At 37.4% G+C, this 23,578-nt stretch overlaps 1 protein-coding gene across 1 annotated transcript in view; it reads right to left on the minus strand.

The window, feature by feature from the left end:
* Cow (Proteoglycan Cow) overlaps positions 1-23,578 on the minus strand; it is a 237,333-nt gene that overhangs the window by 65,788 nt on the left and 147,967 nt on the right. The window contains exons 3-4 of the mRNA XM_069117301.1: positions 5,715-5,817; positions 2,283-2,414 (exon numbers count right to left, since the gene is read on the minus strand). Of these exons, the coding sequence (XP_068973402.1) occupies positions 2,283-2,414; positions 5,715-5,817 (235 nt within the window). The remainder of the gene's footprint in view (positions 1-2,282; positions 2,415-5,714; positions 5,818-23,578) is intronic.

The following is a 23,578-nucleotide window of genomic DNA, read 5'->3' on the forward strand; positions in this document are numbered from 1 at the left end:
GAAATTTTCGAGAATGTAAAAAAATACGTAGAACGATAAGAATCCTTAGACGATTGTCTATAAAGGAATGCATTTGTCAAGAATATTCCATGTTTCATTTTTTTAATTTCATTTCTATAAAACGAGCTTCGTCTGTGTAAAATAGCTTCATCTCATATAAAAATGGAAATATAACAAAATTGAAAGTTGTACGCGATAATTGAACACCTAACACACTCTACGACGTACAAATTATTAATTAGTAAAATATATCCAAAGATGTCCGAGTCATCTCATCCCAAAAAAAGAAAAAAAAAGAATACTTCCACAAATGACTAATTAAAAAGTTTCCACGAAACCTACCCGTTTCCCTGTGTCGAAAAAATTCTCGGAACTTGTTTCCACACGCTATGAAAACCATCAAACGGAGCACTCGAGGTGGAAACTAAGGCACGGCACTTTTTTTCAGGTGCGGATGATCGCATTGAAACTTAAGAGGCACGCATCCGTGAAAACGTGACCCATAAAGCTAGCCTTTTATTCCATCGTGCCCCATGGGGTCGTAGGTTTGCGTTCGACACGCAAAGAGAACCAGCGAAACCAATAATTTCAGCTTAATGTCTCGTGAAAAACGAAACAGAGGCCGTGTCTGCTACTCGTCCATTTCACGTTTTTCTCCTTTCCTACCATTTCGCATTTTATTTCTCCCTTTACACGCGTGTTTGTTCTTTTTTTGTTTTGCATTCTTCTTCTATTTGTTTAATGTTTTATCCTCGTTTTAGCAAAACACAATACGACTTACGCGACATGGAACAGAGAAACCAATTAAACCGAATTATTCGACTATTCGTTACACAGAATTTCTCTATTTTTTACCACAAAATCGCTCAGTCTACGCACACGCGGGCACATACACGAGCATTCTTTTCTATCCTTTTTTTATTTGCCATCGCATAACTCGTGACGAAATTGAAATAAATTCTATCGATAAACGTTTATTTTTTCTTTTTATTTTTTTTTATTTAATTCCTTTCGAGTTCTGTAAGAAAATAAACGTAGAAAATTTGTATTGTTCGAAAACTAAAACTTTCGATATCGCGATTCAGGTGTTTTATTCTCCACGTTGAAAGTTTGTTGCTTTCGCGGAAGATACTTTACGCGTCCAGGGAAAAACAACGGCGGAAGTAGATTTTTCACTTCCCACCTTAAAATTGAAGTCTTCTTCTCTTTTAATAACCAGGCCAGGTGCGAACTTTTCGGACTGGTTCGTGTTACGAAAAGAAAATTCTTCAACTTTTGGAAACTAACGAAAACAGTCCGTCGTCGTTCCAATTTTTCACCGGATTCTCTATCTTTGCTTCGAATCGTTCGAACGTGTTATTTCTTTTCGTCAGTGACTCGTCTGTCATTCGGCTGATTTTCATCTTGCACAAGTGTTTCATTCGAGATATAAATTAATTAAAACTCGTGTTTCTTTTTTCTGGTAATTTAGCCGAGCGTAACGAAATTCTTTCAGCTCTCGGCGAGAAAACGGGAAAATAGAATTTTAAATTAATGTAGTGGTCGGAGTAAAAATGGTGAAAATTTTGGGAACGAGGGGAAACGCGGTTTCATATTTGTATCTATAATTTATTTATATATCTATGTATATAATAAATCTTCTATGCTTTGGAAACATTGTAAACTGGAAATTTAATAAGATTTTTGCTTGTTAAAAGTTTCGTTCGTTAACTTGTTCAAAAATATTAAATTAATAGTGAAATTAATAAGCGACAACTGAAATACATTAACGCTTTATCGACGGACCGGTTAACGCGTTAATTGAAAAATAATCACATTGGTCATCTGATTAAAAAAGAAAGACGGTGAAATACCGAGAACATGGAGTATAAAATATATCTAAAGAATCGATAACATGTAACTATATAACGAATGTGTAATAAATACGATTCAATAAAATCTCGTATTGTAATATAAAAACGAGATGTGTAATTGTTTCAAGCAATATTTCATCTGAATAATATTAAACAAATAACGTACAGATAATAACAATCCACTCTCTCTTTGATACAACCTTTCAATTTCATATTAATTTCACATTAATTTCATATTAATTTCATTTGATATTAATATCGCGCCTCGTCGATAACGCGATAATAAAAGATAATTAATACCTAGAAGCAATATTTTAATAGCGATATCGAGTTTCGAATATTCGTAATAATTCACTAACTAGACTAATCTGGATAATAATTTAACGACTAGAGTAGATACTAACTTAAGCCGACGTGTTAAATACTTACTTGGATTCATCCTGATCTTCGTCATCGTCCTCGGAGTCAAAGAAGGCATCGTCGTCCTCTGCGTCAACCGAAGTTTCCGTTCTCATTCGTCGGTTCTGTTGAACCGCCCGGGATTTCGGGATTACGATGTCTCTGAAAAAAGAAGAACCAGCAAGTAGAAACGGTCTGTGTTTGATCTAGCTTTTGAACCGCGTTATCCTTCTTCAATTGCTTTTGCCAAGTCAATGCGCTTTTTCCACTAAATTTTACCACTGAAAGCTGCGCTTTTATTTTTATTCTTCAAATCCACACGCGTAGCAGCTGCAAAAACAGGGTATTTGTACGCAAATTACAACCTTACTTTGCAATGAAGCTGTTTTTTTAGCTTTTCTTACCTACGTTTCATTTCCAATTTTTATATTTCATTCTCATTGTCAACTTGTTACGGTCATACGAAAGTACCACTACATAGAACGAAATTTAATTAATTCACACGAACCTAATTAATTAACACATTAAATTCTATGATAAATACCACGGCGTAGAAATATCTCTCGTAGCTACTGTACATAATCTCGAAAAATATTAATAAAAATTAAAAAGACAAGATTTCTGTTTCTAGGAAAAACATATCGAATTAATTCCTGCGCCTGACTCTCACGCAAGAAATACCAAAAATCCAGACATGTTATTTGAAATCGCTTCAGTTAATTAATCTAAGCAAAAATAAATGAAAATGGTTAAAAGCAGATTTAATATTAGGCAGATCGGGTGGTGCTAAAGGCAACGCAACCGGTTTCCTCGATTCGCGTTCTCGGGGCGAAAGAGGTCTGGCGAATTTAAAAAATTTAAGCGGATCCACTGTGTCAAGATACCGGGGTCGCACTATGGGAATGGAATAAGTTAAAAGCGATTTCTCTGGGTACGGAAAATGGAACGCTTTCGAATATAATTTCTCGCCGGGGTAGAATGGAGTGCGAAACGAAGAGGAAGAAGAGGTGGCGGAGGAGAGTGGTAAAGAGAGACAGAAAGAGAGAAATTTTCCTAGGAGGCCGGGTGAAAAATTTCTATCGTCGATAACGACGTTCAGTTTGCACGGTCCAATGGAAGATTTTTACTCATAACATGTTTCATGCTGCCAGACTCGCGTTTACGCGAGAACTCGTCGATCTGTACCATTCTCTGCTCCTTAGCGCGTAATATCTCCAGCAGAATATAAAATTTTACGCGATAAAAGAAGACAGGAAGAAAATTAGAAAAGAATTTTAGATGCATCTTGCGAAGATGAAATAACCGTTTCGCGAAATCCACAGTTCTAGTGTCATCGAACGACGTTCAACGATGTTTAAACGATGTTTTAGAGTAAAATAACGATAGATGAAAATTATTATCTTCGATGTATTTTTCGAGCGTTAGGACGACGTTGACGAGAGTTTCAAGCAGCCACGGGCTGCTTTTCATCGCTACAACAGAATGTTGAAAATTGTTTGGGAAACATTTTGCAATGTTTCGACTAAATTTCGAGCCTCTGTGCGGTGTTTAAAATCGCCCCAGGCTGCCTTTTAAAAACTGAAATAATTCTAAACGACCACGACCAACGTGTCAGAAGGATCTCTTTTATAATTCTACAATTTCATACGAAGGAGGATAAGCAACTAACCTTTTATCATAGTACAATAGTAGGTGATAAAATTCCATTAATGACATCTCGGTGCAAGAAAAATTCTCGACCTAAGAAATTCAACATATTTCACACCACGATTCACAAGCTCTAATAAACTTCCTTGATAACTATATATTTTATTAGCAAACCTGCTACTGTTAATTAAGAGAATTTATGAATGTGCGAAGAGATAACAATAATATCGATAACCAGCGATTCGTAATTTATCAAATTCCGCAAACAATACCTATCAATTGAGGAACACTCTAATTACAACAAATTCGCCAACTGATCAAACATCGCGACAGATTCCGCCACCAAATGCCAATCAAGAATTTCTTCGCTGGTTTCATCACCAAACACGTCACCGTTATTTAAGAGAATACATCAACGCGCGAAGAGAACACAATAACATTAACAAATGACAATTCGTAATTTACTCCGCTGTAATAATATCAATACGGCAACGCGCTAGTCCTAGCAAATTCACAAACGTATCAAACTCGGTAATCGATCCGCGACACGTTTCACGCTGCGATTCGCACTTCACCGAATCCCAATCAACGCATCCGAGAAACGTGATATTCCCCGGTTATAATACGCCAATTATAAACGATCGAATTCGCTGGCGATTGTTCATCCTGTATCCCCCAGAGGTACACGAAGAGAAGAGCATCGGGTACGCGGATCGTTCTACGCGTTAATTGGCCATGAAAGGCCGTTTAATGTCTCACGCGGACCGTTCAAGATAAATTCCAGGGGCCGCCTGAATGCCTCTATATCCAAGTGGAAACCTGCAATCACCGTTAACTGGCAATAAGCACGCTCGGAAATCAATGATCAACGTCCCCGCACCCTCCTCTCCACCCACAACAGCCGAGATCTGCACGGTTTAATGCCGTGTTCCATGGATAATATCGCCGCGATTAATCATCCGTCGCGACCGCGTCAACGAATCCGCCGATTCCACGAGACTGATCCTCAAACAGAACCGTTTATTTCCTGTTTATTTCTTCTCGGCGAAACGATGTTCCGGATTCGAGTGGCACTTCGCCTCGATCGCGCCATACTCCTCGGCTCTTGCCGCGTTAGAAGGCAGAAAGTCGAAAACTTTCGACGCGATTAAATGGGATTGAATGGGATCTACGGGGCAGGCAGCTGTTTGGTTATTGGGGCGGAGAATATTTTGCAGCGTAAGTTTTGCAAGTTTTAAGAGGTTTCGGCTTGTAATAGGTGTTCTGGGGGAATTTGATGGCACGTTGAGCAAGGGAAAAGGAATTTCGTAGATTTTATAGATAGGCTTCGAGGTCGGTGTAGCATTGGTTAATTCGTAGAGTGGATCGTGCAAGGTACTCGGTTATAGGAGTTTTCGTGTTCTTTTTATGGATGAATCGAAATTGTAGGGAAGACGCGTGAACCTTTCTTTGGATTTCGTATTCCAAATACGATTTTAACTATCCAAGTGATTAGTTGGCGAAGCAGCTGGCAATCGCCATGTATAGGTTTAAATTTTCGCGTTCTCGTGGATTTGTGTTGCGTCAATCGCTGTTCAGAGAGGCATCCAAGTTTCACGCTAGTTAGCTTCTAATTAGAATTTCGAATTCCAAAACGAGGATATGGAGGATCAAACGAGATAGTTATCGGAGATAAACGTGGCAACTATTTTTAATGAAATTTATGAGATCTCGAGTCTGTTTTGCGTACAAATTGCTTTATATCCTGTTGCCTGACAGAATATTTTTAGATTTTGGATCTATCAGATTTATGTGTTTCAACGTACGAATGCTTACCCTGATTTCTCAAGTTCCTTCTTGGAGACGCACACAGCGGTGAAAGTATCCTTCAGGAGACACAAGTCCTTCTTCTTGCAGTTCAGCGGACGACAAAGTTCACCTGAAATCAGCAAAAAACCATATTAAGCGAAAGATTCCAATTATCTAATACGATTTTCAAATTATTCATCACCAGTACGTGTAATTATTCGTTGCCGTAATACGGAAAAATGTACAGCAATAGAAATATCCGAAGTAGTGATTTAAATCATTTTTATAAAGGTAATTAAATATTAACTGTAATATTTGGAAGATAGAAAAGGTAATTATTCGTTTATTAATTGCGTTTCCCACAGCGAATTCTCTTCGTTGCATCAATTTATAACTACAAACTGGAACTGATTACATAAATCGATCTTTTATTACGGCCTCTTAAGTACAACAAACCAATTTAATTCCCAAGACTTTCGAGTTTCTGCCATTTTTAACAACACTTTCTGCGTCCAATCGATTTCAATTTCTTGAGAGTTGCATCGCAACGCCGTGATCGTTTCGTTTTATAGAATACCGAGAAATAAAAAGGGAAGAGAAAAACAAAAAAAAAAAAAAAAAAAAGAGGAAAGAAAAGGAAGATCCAGGAAGCATCGAAGAACGGTATTGACGATTGTGAACGCGGCTCGATATTAAAAAGGCGGAAAAATTTCTCGTTCGGCGACGCTTGTAAACGACGTCGAAGACGCGGATTCACGTTCGTCAGAATTAAACTATAGCATTCGTAGTCACGATCGACGACGTGGAAAAATTCTGCCTTTCTCTCTCTTTCCTTCGTACGTCGATATTACGCCTCGGCCTCGTAATCCGCCAGCGTATTGACGCCTTGGAACGCGCGCAGTTTCGCCTTATTAAATTTTAAGACCGCTTCCGGCCGAGGAATACCTACCTGATTTCCTCGCGTTTTACGATATTGTTCGCCACGAACGTTCGTTTCTTCCTCGCAGAAAAAAGTTGGAGAGGATTTTTCTACAGAGAAGAATCGACGCGAATGACGACGATAATGCGACGATAATGGTGGTTGTTGATAATGTAATTTGAAATTGGAATTCTATTTCGTGAAAAAGGTGGCGATAGAAAAATTGGATATCGATCTCATAACGAATCAATAATACTTCTGCAATTTAGAAAAGTCGCGCAAATATTTGCAAATAATATTTCCAAATATTTCTTATTAATGCGAAATATCCACGATTCCACGATATTCCACGATAAAGAAGCTTGAACAAGACTTGCACGCGGAACAAGCATCGTTAAATAACGAACGTAGAATTTTCTATCTCAATTATTCATTCTTCCACGCTGTAATATGATATTCACCTTTCAAATTCTACCTTTTGAAGTTTTCAAACTATGTAGATGTCTGGCAAACAAAAATTCTATGCCAGCAACTATCGTCAACGAGGAGTCGCAAATCCCCAAGCAATTCCAATGGATCAATCGGCATCGACTCCGCCCAAAAATCAATTTCTCAAAGGCGACCGGTGAAAAGCCTTTTTTCCCCTCTGAAAGGTCGAAAATGGATTTCGAAGTCGCGAAAGGGTTACGGTTGATCGGGTTTGTTGGAGTAACCAGGCTCGAAGGGTAGAGGCAGAGGGAGAGAGGGAGAGAGAGAGAGAGAGAGAGAGAGAGGGTGAAACTAATTCTGTCGTTGAACGCAAGGAAGCAATTCGGGATTTTCACCGGGCGAAATGATTCGTTTCTTTGATGTAGCGTGCCGTGGCCGAACGTTCAATGGCCAGGCGCAATTGCATTCGCGTGGAAATAGTCGACAAGCGATATTGGTCGTTTCAGAGAGCATACCGCATCGGATCGAATTTCTCTCTTCTCCATTAACCCCAAGCCCGTGAACATGGCTCAGCCATCGCGCATCTGCACTCGCGAATCGCGATTACCTTTTCACCTGTAAAACCGATAAGGATTTGTCCTGACGTACTATCGTGATTCTCTGATCGTTGGTTATTCGTGTTCGATCGTTCGACCAGATCGGCGTGTCCAACGACCACGTGAGAATTTTTTTCGGCAAAAGCGTAACTCGGTTGCAGTGACAACCACGCATGCTTTTCCTTTTTTCCAGCGATGGTCTTCGAAATTTTGATTGATCGTCGCACGTGGAATGTTTGCATTTGAGGTTTTTTAAATTGACGATTTAAGTGGTGCATGGGTTCGGAGGTTTTTCAGGTGGTAATTGATCGATGAGATTTGTATCGTTCTTTCTTTTACCATTTTTTTTCTTTTTATTGATGGTTTTAGAAATTTTGATCGACGGTTCTGCGTGGAATTTTTGGATGTAGATTTCCTTTTTAATTGGTAAACCAAGTACCTTTGACCTTGCATCGTTCTCGGTCGATAGTTGATGTATTCGATGCGTGACATGTATTCTCAGATCAACGACATTTTACGGTTGAATTTCTATTTCTGGTATCTCGATTGACAGAAAGATATTCCTACCTGTTAATTTAATTCATTTACACTAATCATTTAACTGTGTACAAATTTATTCCTATTCATTCTATTATTTCATCTTTATTTCTATCTGTTCTATTATCCTATGGCTAGTTCCTCTGTTAGCTGTCTACTTATATATGGATTTGTACTACTTACGTGTCTACCAATCATTTTTACATTTATTATGTTTACTGTGATAGATTTATTCGTGATTTTTACTTCGAAAATTCCATTCATTTAAACGTATTCTAAAACTTATTTGAAGATAGATAAGGAAAATTGCTTTATACGTTCCTCTGCTTAAATTTCATTTGTCTGATCTATATACTGTCCAATTTCACTGATTCAACTACAAATTGTCGTGTTCTACTTGTCCAAACAGGAACAGTCTCATTTCATTTGACTGTAGAAGGTGTAGTTCTAGATATGCGATCCATTCTAAGTGTCTGACTATATACAGGTCTATTTTACCTCGCCAGAACAGTCTCCACGTTGCTTTTACGCGACTACTGTACTTAATGTAACCTCAATGAATTCACGGATATTCGCATTCTAAACAGCGACTGTGAGGATCTCCTTGATTTGAGTGCATTTTACTTCCATCGAGAAATTACGTCACCGTATTTTAAAACAGTACATCAACCTGTTTTACAAAAGCTTTTTCGAACCATTCAACCAAGAGTACCGCCCTATATACACATATGTATACGTCACATATATTTATATATAGTTCTACTTTTTAATCGTATAAATCCTTGACACCATGTTTTTTTACTAAAATATTTTTTTAACATTACGAGCTCGTTCTTTTAGAATCACAGCTGCGTTAATCTCTGTTTTTATTAATATTTTATTTCACGCGGATTTTTACGTAAACTTGAACAAAAATTCGTTTCGCCAGCTAAAAATTGCAAGGTATATTCTACCTCCGATATCTTACGTATCTTTATATATTGTAATAGTAAAATCATGTCGCTCCTGTATTATGATCATAAATGTTCAAGTATCATTTCACTCAAAATTTGAACGACTATCACAGACCCCTGTTTTCTTTAGAAGATTATGCACAGACTAACCAACAACTCCACCGTCTTATCACTTGTCAATTTGAAGGCACCAGCTCGTCCTTCTAAATGGTTTTCCAATGGTCTTTACGCTCGTCTTGTCTCAATGTTTCCCCATTCTGCCCTTGCTAAATCGTATAACGAGAAAAATTGACCTTTCTCCGGGAAATATAAATAAAAAATCTTAAAATAAAAATCTTCGCTGTACAATGTACTACTCGATAACGAGGCCGAGTTTCTCCATGTTAAATCAGCTTATCTTATTGTCTACGTTTACTTAATTGCTCATCTTCTTCTACTGTGTTTCTTTCCTCTGTACCGTTACTTGTTCGTTTGTTATTTCTTTTTCGTTTCATCCTTTCACTTCTCTTCTTTATACCACTGTGTATTGTCTTTGTACTAGAAAGAATATTTAACCCGTTTAAGAATAAATTAAACTAAATCAAATTAAATTAGATTAAATTAAATAATAAATCTCAATAAGAATTCTTCCCAAATATTTCTCTAATTCACATTCTCTGTCTCTCTGGGCGAACATCCTCAATACAGTGGCTCGAAAACATCTATCGCAAACAAACAAAGGATTGGCGTGTGATCGCGATTCATTACGCGTCTAATTAAAGGTTTGTCTCGCGATGTTCGAGTTCTCGTCGCGTAATATCCGCTGGAAAGGAGGCAGGCAGAATTAAAGTGGAGCTTGGGCACGAATTAAGGAGGCCTTTCGGTCCGATTTCTCTGACTTAGAAGGCCATTTGCATCGGTACACGATTTGAAAAGAAAAAAAAAAAGAGGAGAAAAAAAGAAAGGAAAAAAACCTGACCGTTCAAAGGGCTCGGTATCGAAGTCTTCTTCTCGGTGCTGCGAACGAACCTTTTCGCAAATGGAACGCCGCTAAAGAGCAGGTACCTCGAGGAACGGTGTAATTGCGGCAAATGGAGATTGGAATACCGAGATCGATGGCATTTTGTTGGATTTGCGAGATAAAGGCGTTTGATAGATGAATGTGTGCTGTGTTCCCGCGTACAGCGGACACAGGAACTTTTGTTCCGCACGATAATGGGAATTTTGGTGCCAATTGGCAGGTGAATTGAATTTTTGAATTGTTCTAGTAGACGAGTTAAATCGACGTTAAAACGAGTTAAGTTAATAGTCGTTGTAAAACTGCGTTGACGTTAAAGGTTTTAGAGTTTAGAGGGTTGAAACGATTGGAAGACATAAGGAGCTTTACGGTGACCATAGAAAATTTTAGGTGAGAGCAAATGAATATTTAGGAACGTCTAGTTTTCATAGTTTATCTGGAATTATGTGTGATATATAAAACTGAGAAGGAAAGAATGTGATATTGATACGATGTACATATATATATCGTGACAATAAATAATGACAGTTTTGTATTTTTGAATCGTTTTCTATCGTTAAATTGGATTTAATACATTCATTTATATTTAATTAAGGATTTAATGTAATTTATATTTTATTTGACGTATCGCATAGAACTGTTCAAAAATGCAATTTTTATATGGTACCAGAGACAGTGAATAAAAAAAAGTTCCGATATATTTTATACAAGGATCGGTTTTATTTTTATTATTTTGTTCGAGCGTAGGTTTAAAATACTATCACTGTTTTTATACTGTTAAATCGGTCTGCCTCGTGTTTTTTTGAATTCCATGCTAGATAATTTTATTTCCCTCTCTCAACTACTGCGTTATTGTTCTTTCAATTTTGTCCCATTCAATCAACTGTTCAACCTAATTTTTCAGGTGCAAAGAACCCAATTATACGTTCGAAGACTAACAATTTTCAATTTATAATGAAAACAGGAAAAAACAAGGAAGAGTTTCTCGAAACATTGGCGAATATAAAAATTCGAAGATTAATACAACAGAGTTAAAGAGTTCAATGTTTTTTTTTTATAAAAGGTACAATAAGCGAATCTTCGATATTTGTAAAACATTTGCAATGACGAAGATTTATGTCAGACTCGTAGAAATTCTAAACGAATCGACAAGACGGTAATCCGTTCGCCGGAACTTTGCGTGCCGCTTCAAAGAAGGCGGAAGACAATGATGCGAGCCGACAGTTTCCACGTGGGGCTTCGCGCCGAGTGAATTGGATCCAACGTCTCTTCGACGATTTCTACGGACGTTTGCTTTCTGACAGACGTCACGAACCATCTTTCCAAGGTAGATTTATTGCGCTTGGTCAGTGAAACAGCTCGAGCAACATGGAAATTTAATAGGGTTTCGTGCCATCTTCTTGTTCGAACCTATTCTATCTTCGGCTAATTCGTGCGTATACATGTCACAATATAAATTGCAGCGAAATTTCAGTTGCTCTAAATTGTTCCCAGTGTCTACATTTGAATATGTTAATTGATACGATTAACGTCGATCGAGTAAAATTACTTCTGTGAAAAGCCATAAATTGACTATGTTTTTCATCCGTATAGCTCAAATATAATAATAAAATCATGTTTATTTGGCGATTCGTCAAATTCTGTTTTACGATCATTTCTGTGTGACGTTTTGCTTATTTAAATACCGCTTTTCGATATATCGAAGTTTGAAAAAAATCGCAGATACCGAGCGGAAGCCAAATAAATCTGCAAATTCAAAATTCCGAGAGAAACTCTACAGTTCGAAATCTTCCCAATTCTTCGTTCGATTAATTTGCATTTACACATTTCATTCGCAAGATCGGTTCGCATGAAATCTGAATGAGACAGCGAATAAACAACTTCCTGTCCACGGAAGTAATTACATCTATGCTTGTAATATGCTAATCGAGGCAAGTTATCGCGGACCATGTTCGAAGTTCCTTAAGTCGGTCGACAATGGACTGTGGCGTGGATTCCGCGAGGGAACTTTCGAAACAAAAATCGGCTCGGTGGAATCGTTCCAAGCGAATTAGCGTGTTCACCGGATACGACGTTCCTTTGCAATTATAATACGCTCAATTCCTCTGCCACCTGACGTCGTTCCAACCCTCTTTCCCCACGTTTGCCATGCAGAAATTTTACTTTTTCTTTGTTCATTCACGCGTTCGTGTTTCAATTTCGCGATTTTTATCGTCGATTGATAATATCATTGAAACAGAATCGATCGTTCGTAACATCGAGATGAATCCTGACAAATAATGTGTTTTTTTTTTTATACAGGAAGAAGTGTTTTATTTGTTGCAGCGTTCATTTTATGGACACGATATTCGATATTTTATGGGATATTTGATACTTGGTCCGAAATTGTTCCATTGCTGGTTTTTATTTGTGGGAATGTTTGTGTGGTGGATATTGCGATATTTGTATATAACAACGACAAATAAGTCGTTGAACTTTGTCATTTATATTTCGTATAACCGAGGAGATTATTCTAATTCGAAAGATCGGTTTTATTTCAATATGATAAATTACCATTTTCAAAACGAACCAAATTTTCTCAAGCCTCGATGAAAAATTTAAACGTGAAATACTTATCACGAAACTCATTCCTCAGAAGATGGTAACCGCTTTCAGAACAATCTAACTAAACGCCGAGCCTCATTAACGTCAAGGTCAGTCACGTTAAAAAATTAACGAGCGTGGTGAACTCGCGTCCACTCAACCCCGCGGCGTAATAGCTTCAAGAACCCATTAACCCCATAAATTATCCGTCTATCTTACTGTCGAATGTACGATGACCCACCCTCTTCCTCTCCCTCTCCCTTTCTCTCTCTCTCTCTCTCTCTCTCTCTCTCAATATCAACCCTTGTCCCTTCGAAACCGCATTACGATATCGATTATAGCATATATTACGCTACTGACAATTACGGCGCACAATGCGGCCCAAAATGGTCAGACTTCTGCGTGAATTAGACGTTGCAAAACGGAGATAATGTGCCGATCGATCGTGCATTTTGCCTGACGAATAATCGACGATGCTAATGGCCAAGATGGTGGGATAAGTCATCGACGATAATGTCAGGTCTTGTTTCAGGTCGAAGGAGTCATCCGAGTGAATCGATGCTCCATTATTTGACGAACGATGGCCATCGCCCAGGATGACGCGCGTAAATTGTTTCGAGTAAATTGTTTGGTGGATGAGTTGGAAAAATTTGGCGTTATCGGGCTAACGTATCTCTCGACTAATTCATCGCGATCACGCAATCATCCAACGAATCAAGCGAACTAAGGATCCAAGATTTACGGTCCACCAGTAAATCCGACGGTCCAAAGACTTGTTATCTTCCTCCAGGATCAATAAAATTATAAAACAGTCAAGCAAAGTATTTTTACAATTTGTACAACGAAAAATAACGCAGCGTAATTCAAATTGAAACTAGACGATTCACACGCGTCTTAGAAATAAATCCTACGATCTTCTAATAAATTGGACGCTCCAAAAAGTCTACCTTTCCTTTCTGAAGCCGACGAAAATCAAATCAGTCGTTAAACGAACAAAATACCTGAAAATTGTTATCAAAGTAACCGAAGTAACTCTAAATATCAAAGAGAAATAACGACAAACGCGACTAACTCTGATACAATAAAATCCCTCCTAAAAATAGTCTGATACAAACGATCACATTCCACGATATCCAATCACGTATTTACATGTAACATATGTTGATATCCTCGATTTTCAGACAGGGACACGTTCGTCGTGGCGAACGGCGATCGAGATAAAAGCAAGATAATCACGCATCTAATTTCATACGTGCCTATTACCACGTAATATATAATTAGCTGTCCGTAAGGTCGGCGTCTGTGGTCCTGCGATAAGATCGTATTATTATCTCGTAGTCACGTTTAATCATATCTGTAGTAGAAGTGGATTCGCTATATTCCATGTGGCTCAGGCTGTCCTATACCGCTAAGAAAAATATTATGACCGGTGAGTAATAGCGATTAAGTATCCACTGATAAAGACATAAATAATAAACAGTATCGTGTTGCGCGATAAAGTTAATCACGATTCACGATGGAACAATGTAACGAAGGTAATAGCAATTTATAACGGTTGGTTCGCCACGGCTCCTTGGTAATTCTCGGAATGCGTGATGATTTAGAGGCCAGATTTACGGCCAGTTGTGCGAACCCTGCTATACGAATATTGCGAGGGATACCGTTTTAATCAGTCGAACGAGGGAAATCAATGGATAAGGAAGTTGCTGGCTATATTTAGATGTTTCTTGAATTTATGCAAATTTTATGCTGAATCGTGAACGCAACAATAGGCGTCTCGGTTGCTCTTTGAACGATTCTTCCAGCATTAGATTTATTTCATTGGAAATATCGCAATATCTCTTGAATTTATGCAAGTTTCCTGTTAAACGTATGTATCCAACGGTGTTTTGGTTTGTGTGTAGAGGATTCTCCAAGTTAGCTGGTAAATTTATAGATAATTAAAAAGAAGAAAAATCGTCTGGTGTTGCTCTTAACTTGTTAAAGGGAGGAAATCGATGGATTGAGATTAGAGTGTTAGATACTTTGTTTGAATTGTGAAACTTTTATGTTAAACAGCGGATCCGGAAAAACATCGCAAGGCACAGTGTTTTACCTTATATTTGGAATATTTCTGAGAAGCTTATAGTTAGATAAGAAGAGAAAATTCGGTTGCTAGAAAAGTCGTAAGAAAATTATAATGTTTTTCTGGAGATTATAAAAGCTTTATGCTGAACGGTGGATGTATTATGATGTTGTCACACGCTCAAGAAGACCACCCGCTCAGAAACAGTAATAGGATAGGCTAGACATCCTGCATACCACAGCCATCGAAAAAATAATCAAATAGTAACGGAATAGGCGCCTCTGAAATACACCAGACGACAACCCTTCCAGAGAGACTAAAACCTGAGTATAAAAACCCTCCAAAATAAGCGCTCGCCCCAGTCTGTTAAAATATTTTGATTCAGTCTCTTGTAATACTTTGAACCATTCTGTAAGACTTTGAACCGTCACTCTGTTGGATTTGCATAATAAATTCTATCATCATATATAAAGTTCAATTTCTTCACCTTATTCGTGAAACGTTCGAACTGCAACGCGAGAAGACCACCGGCGATCTATCGGTTTCGTGATTTATTGTGTCTCCCACGTGACAATATCACAGTGTCATAAGTTTAGATAATAAAATAGTTAAGAGAAAGAAGAAGGCCTAAGACATGTAATAGAAGGATGTGAAATAACGGGAGGACCAAAGGACATAGGAAAACCCTAAACGAGACTAGAGAAGGTTTAACAGAACTGAAAGCAATAATAGAGAAGAGAAGAGCAAACGACAGGAAAGAGACACAGCAAGGAGGCTTTAGTCATTAGTTGCTAATTTATAGTTTCTGATTTTAGTTTTTAGAGGTAGAATAAGCAAGGTAGTGCAATAGAATAGAGTGGAAAAGAGGGGAGGTAGACATATAAGAAGAGAAATAGACATAAGAGATGTAAAACCGAAAGTTCGTCCAAAGCCGAAAGGCACGGACTAAGCAATAATAATAATAATAAATAATTAAGAGAAGTGTAGGTATTTGATAATTAGATATGTCAGACAGCAAATTGCAACGTTGAACGATGTATGTGATAAAGTTATATAATAATAAAAATTTCTACGTAAATTATAGGTTGCCAAGAAGAAAGAAGTTTCCTGTTCAGGTAAATTGTATAGGAAATTACAGTATTTGTGAAATTTATGGAAATCTAGCCTTCAGGCCGGATATAATGAAGCATTGCGAGAGATAGTACTCGTCTTTGTATTTAGAAAATTTCTGTTAAGTTTACGAATGCTTCAAAGGAGAGAAAAATGATAGCTATGCAAGTTAATTAGAGTAATAACTCTTGGAAATCACGTAACTTTGATGCTGATAGCTGAACGTAGTAAATTATATTGTTAAGGGCTGTTCTAGCTTCAATTTAAAAGATTCTTGTTCATAGCGGCTAATTTAAAACGCAGAAATTTGTTTATAGATACAGAAAATTATATCTTTCATGACGAACGATAAGTATATAAAATAATACTTGCAGAGTTATACCATTTCATCTACCATTTCGCATCTAAATAATTTCTATGAAACTTCTAAATTTTTCAAAGGAAAAATGCCGACGAGAAAATAGCAAATTTTCCAAATTTATGGTAGCTTCGCGTTCGATAAAAGGCACGCTGAAGAATACTTTATTTTAGACAGCACATTTACAATATTCGCGAATTCCAATGAAAAACAGAAAAATCGATATCTACGATAGAAAAGTTTCAGAGAAGATTACAATAGTCGCGTGATTTATAGAACTATCACAATCCACGATAACTATAGTAATAATTCTCCCTTCAAGAAACTTTCGCTTCTAAAGAACCAACCTCCGACTACTAGAAAAGATCCGAAAGAAGCAGAAAGAAAAAAAAAAGAAGATCCAAAAGAAAATAGATATCGCTGACTGAATAACTCAGGAAGAATGTACGAGGGCAAGAAACACGTCGCACCGCTTGCGATATTTCGCGAAGACACACCCCCTGGTCCGCGAGAATTTCTCAAGGAAGAAAATTCCTCGGTCACTGCTTAAATTAAGCGAGGAAATCTGTCCTCGTGGCTGTATATCAGCGAAGAGTCACGACGTGCCGCTGCATCCGAATTAAGGATGCGCCCACACATACTTAGATTCGTACCTAACGGTCACACAAAGAACGATGGCTCGTGTGTGTATCGCCTGAGGCAACGAAAGATAAACGGGAAAGATAAGGTTGGTGGAATGGTGAGCGTGGACGCGCTCGCGGGAAGGATCACGCGGTTATTCCGGTTTCGATACACGATTAAATTATATAGATATCGCGTAATTGCTCGTATCGTTACGCCGATAAAATTTACGAGCGGCTGGCACGGCTGTTATTGGAATCAAAGTAACAAGTTGTACGCGCGGATCGGGAGCGGCCACGCTTTTTCGACAGCGATTTATGCCGCCATTAAAATCAGACAACTAGTGTCACGCGAGACGAGATTTACAGGCTGAACAACGTCTTTGCCGTTTCTTCGATCGTACGGACTGTTCGGCATTAGACGGTGGATTCTGCATGTAGAAATAATAAAAAATGTCTGTACGAACGTACGTTCCGTTTCATCTCGTTTCCGAGTTACAACGAGTTTTATCGTTGGAATAATTCCATGGAAAGACGAATGTAGTTGAACTAATTTCGCCTATCTGGTCACAAACAGAGCTCGATATTTAACGTCGAAGCTTGTGTACTAATCTTGTAAAAGCTTCCAATCGATGATAAATCGTCTCCACGTTCTGCGCTCGTACGCATGCAGGTCATCTTGAACGCAGCTTGCGAAGATACGCGAACTTTCTTTTTATCGTTTTCGTGTGCCACTATCGAAGTGTGGTGCTCACGAGAATTAATTAGTGACAAGTTGACATAAACTTCGACAGCTTCAGTTATTAATATTTTAAACGATAGTACTTTGTAATATAGTTATCGATTTCCGTGTTTTTGTGGACAATAAGTGTACTACTGATGTTTCTTTAGTATAATATTGGATTTTACTGCAATTTTGCGTTAAATCAAGACGCAAGGTGTTTGCAACTATTCCGAGTTACAAAGAAATTCGTTTTTACATTTTTATAGTTACTGTACTTTCTCCTATAGTTCAGCAGCTCTTCCTATTATTAGTTAGCGTGCGTCTTTGTTTCAGCATTTAACGTATGAGCGACAGAAGGGGGAATTCTCTGAGTTAATTTCTTTTCCTCTTGTTTTGCGTTTTAGGAGGTTAATTCTTTAGGTGAGTTTGTGATTATCATCGAACGACGTGGTCCGGTCACTTCATGTTTGAAGAAGAATGGGAAGAGTAGAAAAGTTGGAAAAGAATTTATGACGTTGGATTATGTATTTTAATATGTATATTTCATATGTATATTACATTTTATAATCAAAAGTATATTCATAAAACACATCACTATAATTAAATTTTTTGATATACGTATCGTACCTTATCCTCGTAATTTGAAATTATTTGTTTCATTATGTTGATATCACGTTCATATTAATATAGTCATTAATTTCCTGAAATTAGAATTTTCCATTCTTTTTAATAAGAAATTTTTATTTATTTACCATTACTGCTTCTGCTGTTTTAAAATTAATTATTCGATGAATTTATGAAAGAGAAAAAAGATAGATATTTTTTAATTAAAAAAATTTAGTCTGTTATCATTCACTGTTAAAAGGAATCACGAAATTTTTGGTGCTACAAGTTATTTCTATTTCATTTTCAAAGTCAAATTTACGAATAAGAACTTTCTGCTCGTTCAGCATTAATTCATAGGCACTTCATGTCCCAACATAAATGATTCTACTAGATACTTTTAATCTGACACTACTACTCCTCCTCTTCTATCTTTTTCCATTTTACTTTCAAACTTCTTCTTCAATTTTCTCCCAATCTCTTCTCTCAATCTACTCTGCAATTCCCAAACAGGTCACGAAGTCTTGATTACGTTGCAAATAAAAAATAGTCTATTTTCCAGAAGAAATGTATTTTTATAACGATATTTCGCCAATCGCGATCCGCACGAAAGAGTTCGATCGGGAGGTGGGCGTTTCAAGATCTTTATAAAGTTTCTTCAAAGTTCATGCAACTTCTTACTTCATTGATCTATTCTCGTAGCGGATGGGCCAAAGATTAAAGACTATGTGCTACTTCTCAACCATCGCTAGAAATATTTAATTCTAAATGTTTTCAGAATCCATCGCGAAAACCATTTGCCCTAAACCACTAGCCAATCATCCTCGAGAAAGCAGAAGACAAACACCAGCACAAATTGAAACCGAACATCAACTAACCAACCACCGTTAGCAAAATTCAGTTCCGAATGCAACGAAAAACCATTTGCCTCAAACTATTAACCACTGACCCTGTAGAAAGCGGGAAAAACGAAGATTAGCACAAATCGAAGCCGAGTATTAATTATCCAACCATTCCTAGAAATATTTAATACCAAATGCTTTCAAAATCCATCGCGAAAAACATTTGCCTCGAACTATTAACCATTGACCCTGGAGAAAACAGGAAAAACGAATACTAGCACAAATCGAAGCCGAGTATTAATTATCCAACCATCCCTAGAAATATTTAATTCCAAATGCTTTCAGAATCCATCGCGAAAACCATTTGCCCTAAACCACTAGCCATTCGTCCTCGAGAAAGCAGAAGACAAACACCAGCACAAATTGAAACCGAACATCAACTAACCAACTACCGTTAGAAAAAATTCAGTTGCAATTGCTACGAAAAACCGTTTGCCTCAAACTACTAACCATTGACCCTGGAGAAAGCAGGAAAAAAACACTTGCACAAATCGAACCCTTCCAACAACCCCATCGATTATTCCCTCTGATTTGCAGTAATCACGCCGGACTATTCAACCCCTTTCCACCGACGAACACGTGACATTCGTTTCAACCCCCTAAACGCAACCCTGCCACGCTTACGTTCGGCCGCAGCAAGAAGAACGTAACGCGGTATGCACAAAGGGCTAACCGACGCGACGGGGCTATTATTATGACCAGCCTGGAATCAGCGGCCGGATCCGCGGTTATTTCCGGCGAAAGGGGACAAAGTAATTGCGGCGGGTATACCGGCGATTGGACGCGCGCGCGGCTCTCTCGCCTCGCGATTCAATTTAACGAACGAACCAGTGGAAAAACGTCGCCTCCAGGAAGGGGACAAATCTGATTTATCGATTCCTCTACCTTTGTTCTCTGACTGCTGCTCGGTGAAATTTTCCAGCGACTTGTGTGCAACGCGTTCATGCTTTCGACTTTTGACACACGGCTTTGACTAAAAGTTGGTATTATAATATTACCATCGTACTGCGTGTATTAGCGGACTGTAGATTTTTGCGCGCTTATGAGAAATTTAAGGATGCGAAAATGCATGACGCGCAAAAATGTATGAAATGTGTCAAGGTACGGTACTCATTACGATATTTAATGGTTGAAACGAATTTCTGCCTGGGTTCCGTTTCTCTGATCGCGTTTATGGAAACGTGAATCGAATACGAATATACACAGTGTGATAATTTACTGGCAGTGATTTATACGTTTGGAACGTATCAATCCTGATCGGAAGATAATCTTATTATACAGAATGTTTGCGAAATGGTGATAAAAGCGGAAAAGATATGATTTCTGTCGTAGAAGCGAGTCGAAGATGTAGAATAAAGTTCTGTTATATCTTTCAAAGTCCTTTTTCTAATAAATATTTGTTCATTTACGATACTCGTACAGAGACAGTCTAACAATTTGAAAACGATATGGAATACATAGTGAAAACAAGTAAATATGCTTCATCCACCGAGTATACAATACTCAAACCCGCAAAGAGTGTACAGAAACGTGCGAATACAAATAAGGTGAAAATTAAAATAATTTCGTTAAAAAATAATCCATAGATTATTCCTGTCTAATATCGATACCATGAGATCAAATGTAAACTAATTTTTCTTCGTTACACACAGCTCAAAAACAAAACGACGAATGATCAAAAACTACCTACGAACAGTCAAACAAATTTCAATAAACCGGTTCGAACAAAAAGTATGATACCGTTTGCACATGTTGGTAAATGAAAGAAATAAAAATAGCAGAGGGAAAAGGAAGAAAGGAAAACAAACATACGGAAGTAAAAGCAGTGAAAGGGCGTAACGTGATGGACGGTACGATAAAAGATAAAACGGCAGAACTGTAATCGTGGCAATAACAGAACGAGTGCGCACGATTACATTCATTCTTTGTGTGTCGTTCGCCAAGCTGATCTAACCGCGCAATTTACAAAAGAATTGTATTTGTTTCGTTCGTACAATTGCGTAGCTCCTTTACTAACGATTCAAAACGGAATCCCCTTTCTTTTTGAGAATGCAGCACCGATTCCGCCTCGTATAGTTTCAAAGACGCGCTCTCCACGGTGAAACAAATTCGCTGAAAACGAAAAAATAAAAAAGAAAAAAGAAGAGGGGAAAAAAATAACACGGGCATGGAATCGGACGCACTCTGTGTATAATTAAAACGAAAGGAAAATATGCGAGAGATGAATGAATTCTCGTTGGTCAAAGTAATTGGTTCTATTATTGGCAAGGCGAAAAAATTATTTTACGTACCTTTTGAAATGTTATATCAAGGCGGAAATTGGCTCAGGAGAATCATTTTTTATTATGAACATGCTGATTGCAACTAGGAAAATATTTTTAGAAGAGTTTTTAATGAGACGTGTGAACATGTGATAAAGGATCTAGGAATTAACAGCAGATGAAAATGATGAAATTTGGAGCAGAAGCAGAGATACTTTGGAAACGCGTAACAAAGAAAAAAGGAGATAAATGGAGGAACAGAACTGAAAGATAGGTAAAAGGAAAGAAAGGGATGAAAGCATCGAAAGTGTTTCGCATTTTTATCGCAAAATCACTATGGATTTTTTAGATTACAAGGGTAAAGGAGCGCGATATTTATTGCTGGTAGAGGAAAGAAAATAATCACAGCAACGAACGATAGAAAGAAATGATTAATTAACCGGATAGATTGAGGAAACCGCGGCAAACGAATTTGTTTGCGGATTATATTGGTGCCTAGCAAATGTTGAATATTTATGGAATCGGTGCAGCAACATTGTGCGCATTAAACGAGCACAGCCCTGGAAACATATTGGCCGGCCTAGGGACGAGAAAACACGATAAATATACCTTTCATAGGATTTTTCTGCGCAAATGACAGAACGCGTTGATATTACGTTTTCCGCCGGATTTATGCTTTCTTTTTCCATCGATAAATTCGCCACTAGCTTGGTTGGAAAACCATAAACGATACGATGGTTTTCAATAGTGACAAACGAAGAATACGTAAGCTTTGTCTCGAATTTGAAACAATTGAACAGCAATGTGTAATCAATTTCTGGTCGACTGTCTCTGCGACGTTTTATCGAGTTTAAGAAATTTGAGAGATAACAGGGGAATCTAAGAAAGTTTGGAAATTTTGAACGATGCACCCTTTCATAAGTGGTTTCCTCAAATATGATAAAATATTTTAACAATAATTCGAGCAGAGAGTATAGTATCTGTTTTTTGTTTATTTTTTTTTTAACCATTTGCATTAGCAACTACGACTTACACGTATTCTATAAATATGTAAATATGTCAATAATGTTCGTACATTTAATACGGTGTAGTTGCTTCAGTTTATTATTTTGTTATTTATTTAACCTAGACCTTCTCTTTCGAGTTTGCATAAAGAATTTCCGGATTTACGTTATATTACATTCTTTAATTCATCGGTTCTCTTTAAAATCCACATTACGCTTCATACGTACCAATCCATACAATATGAAATTTCAAACAACCATATATATTTTGTAACAAATCAACTTTACTTTAGTCGATTAATTAGCGAATTTAATTGGTAAATAATTATGTATCTTAGTTATTAATTAGTTAGCGAATATTCTTTTCTATACTTCTATAGCCAATGCGAGCAATCTATTTCTTTTAGGAAACTTAGAGTTTGGAAAGTAGAACAGTTTCATCGTACGGTGCGTATGGAAAAGTTAATCAGAAGCAAATTTCGTAACAGTATTTGCAACCGTGGCACAAAGTAGCTGGAAGGAAAAGAAAAAAGTTACGTATCCCTCGGACCGATTAACATAATTTTCCTACCAAAGGTTCGCCGAACTTCTTGGCAAACTTTAACGCACCCACCCCCTCTCTCTACCCTTTTTCCTTTCTTCCTTCCTTCTTTTTTTCTTTCTTTTAGTGAGAGAATTTGCACTTCAAGAAGTGGGTTAGCCTCAAAGTTCCAAGTAATTGGCTATTTAGCCTGGGAATAAAAAGAACACATCGATGGAGTGGGTCGAATAGAAGCGACTAACTTTCCAATCAGACGAGTAACAATCATTTTAATCGTTTTTCAATGATAAATTTCTGATCGCGCCAGAGTCGTCAATTAACAGATATCGCGATTATTAAATTACAACGTACGATCTGGTTTCCAGGATATGAAAAAATGGGCAATTTGGTGGCACGTTAAAATTTGATTAATTGTTACAGCTTTAATATGTGAATAATAGCGTGATTCGACATTTAGCCGGTGATCATTACCGGCTGTTTTATATAACGTTAAAATATACAGTGAATTGTAAAATATTTGCACAGTCACCTCTTTATTTTCATATTTATATCTTAATTGATAAATATGAATGTAATAAATTTTACACCATCTAACCATACTTTATTCTGACCGTAAGAAATTGGATCCTGAAGTTAATCCGATTATTTGATAGATAAATTTCACTGAAATTCGATTCGTTCAATTGTAT

This window comes from Bombus flavifrons, chromosome 7 (assembly GCF_040668555.2).
Source record: "Bombus flavifrons isolate JBK064 chromosome 7, iyBomFlav1_principal, whole genome shotgun sequence".
Lineage (NCBI taxonomy): Eukaryota > Metazoa > Arthropoda > Insecta > Hymenoptera > Apidae > Bombus > Bombus flavifrons.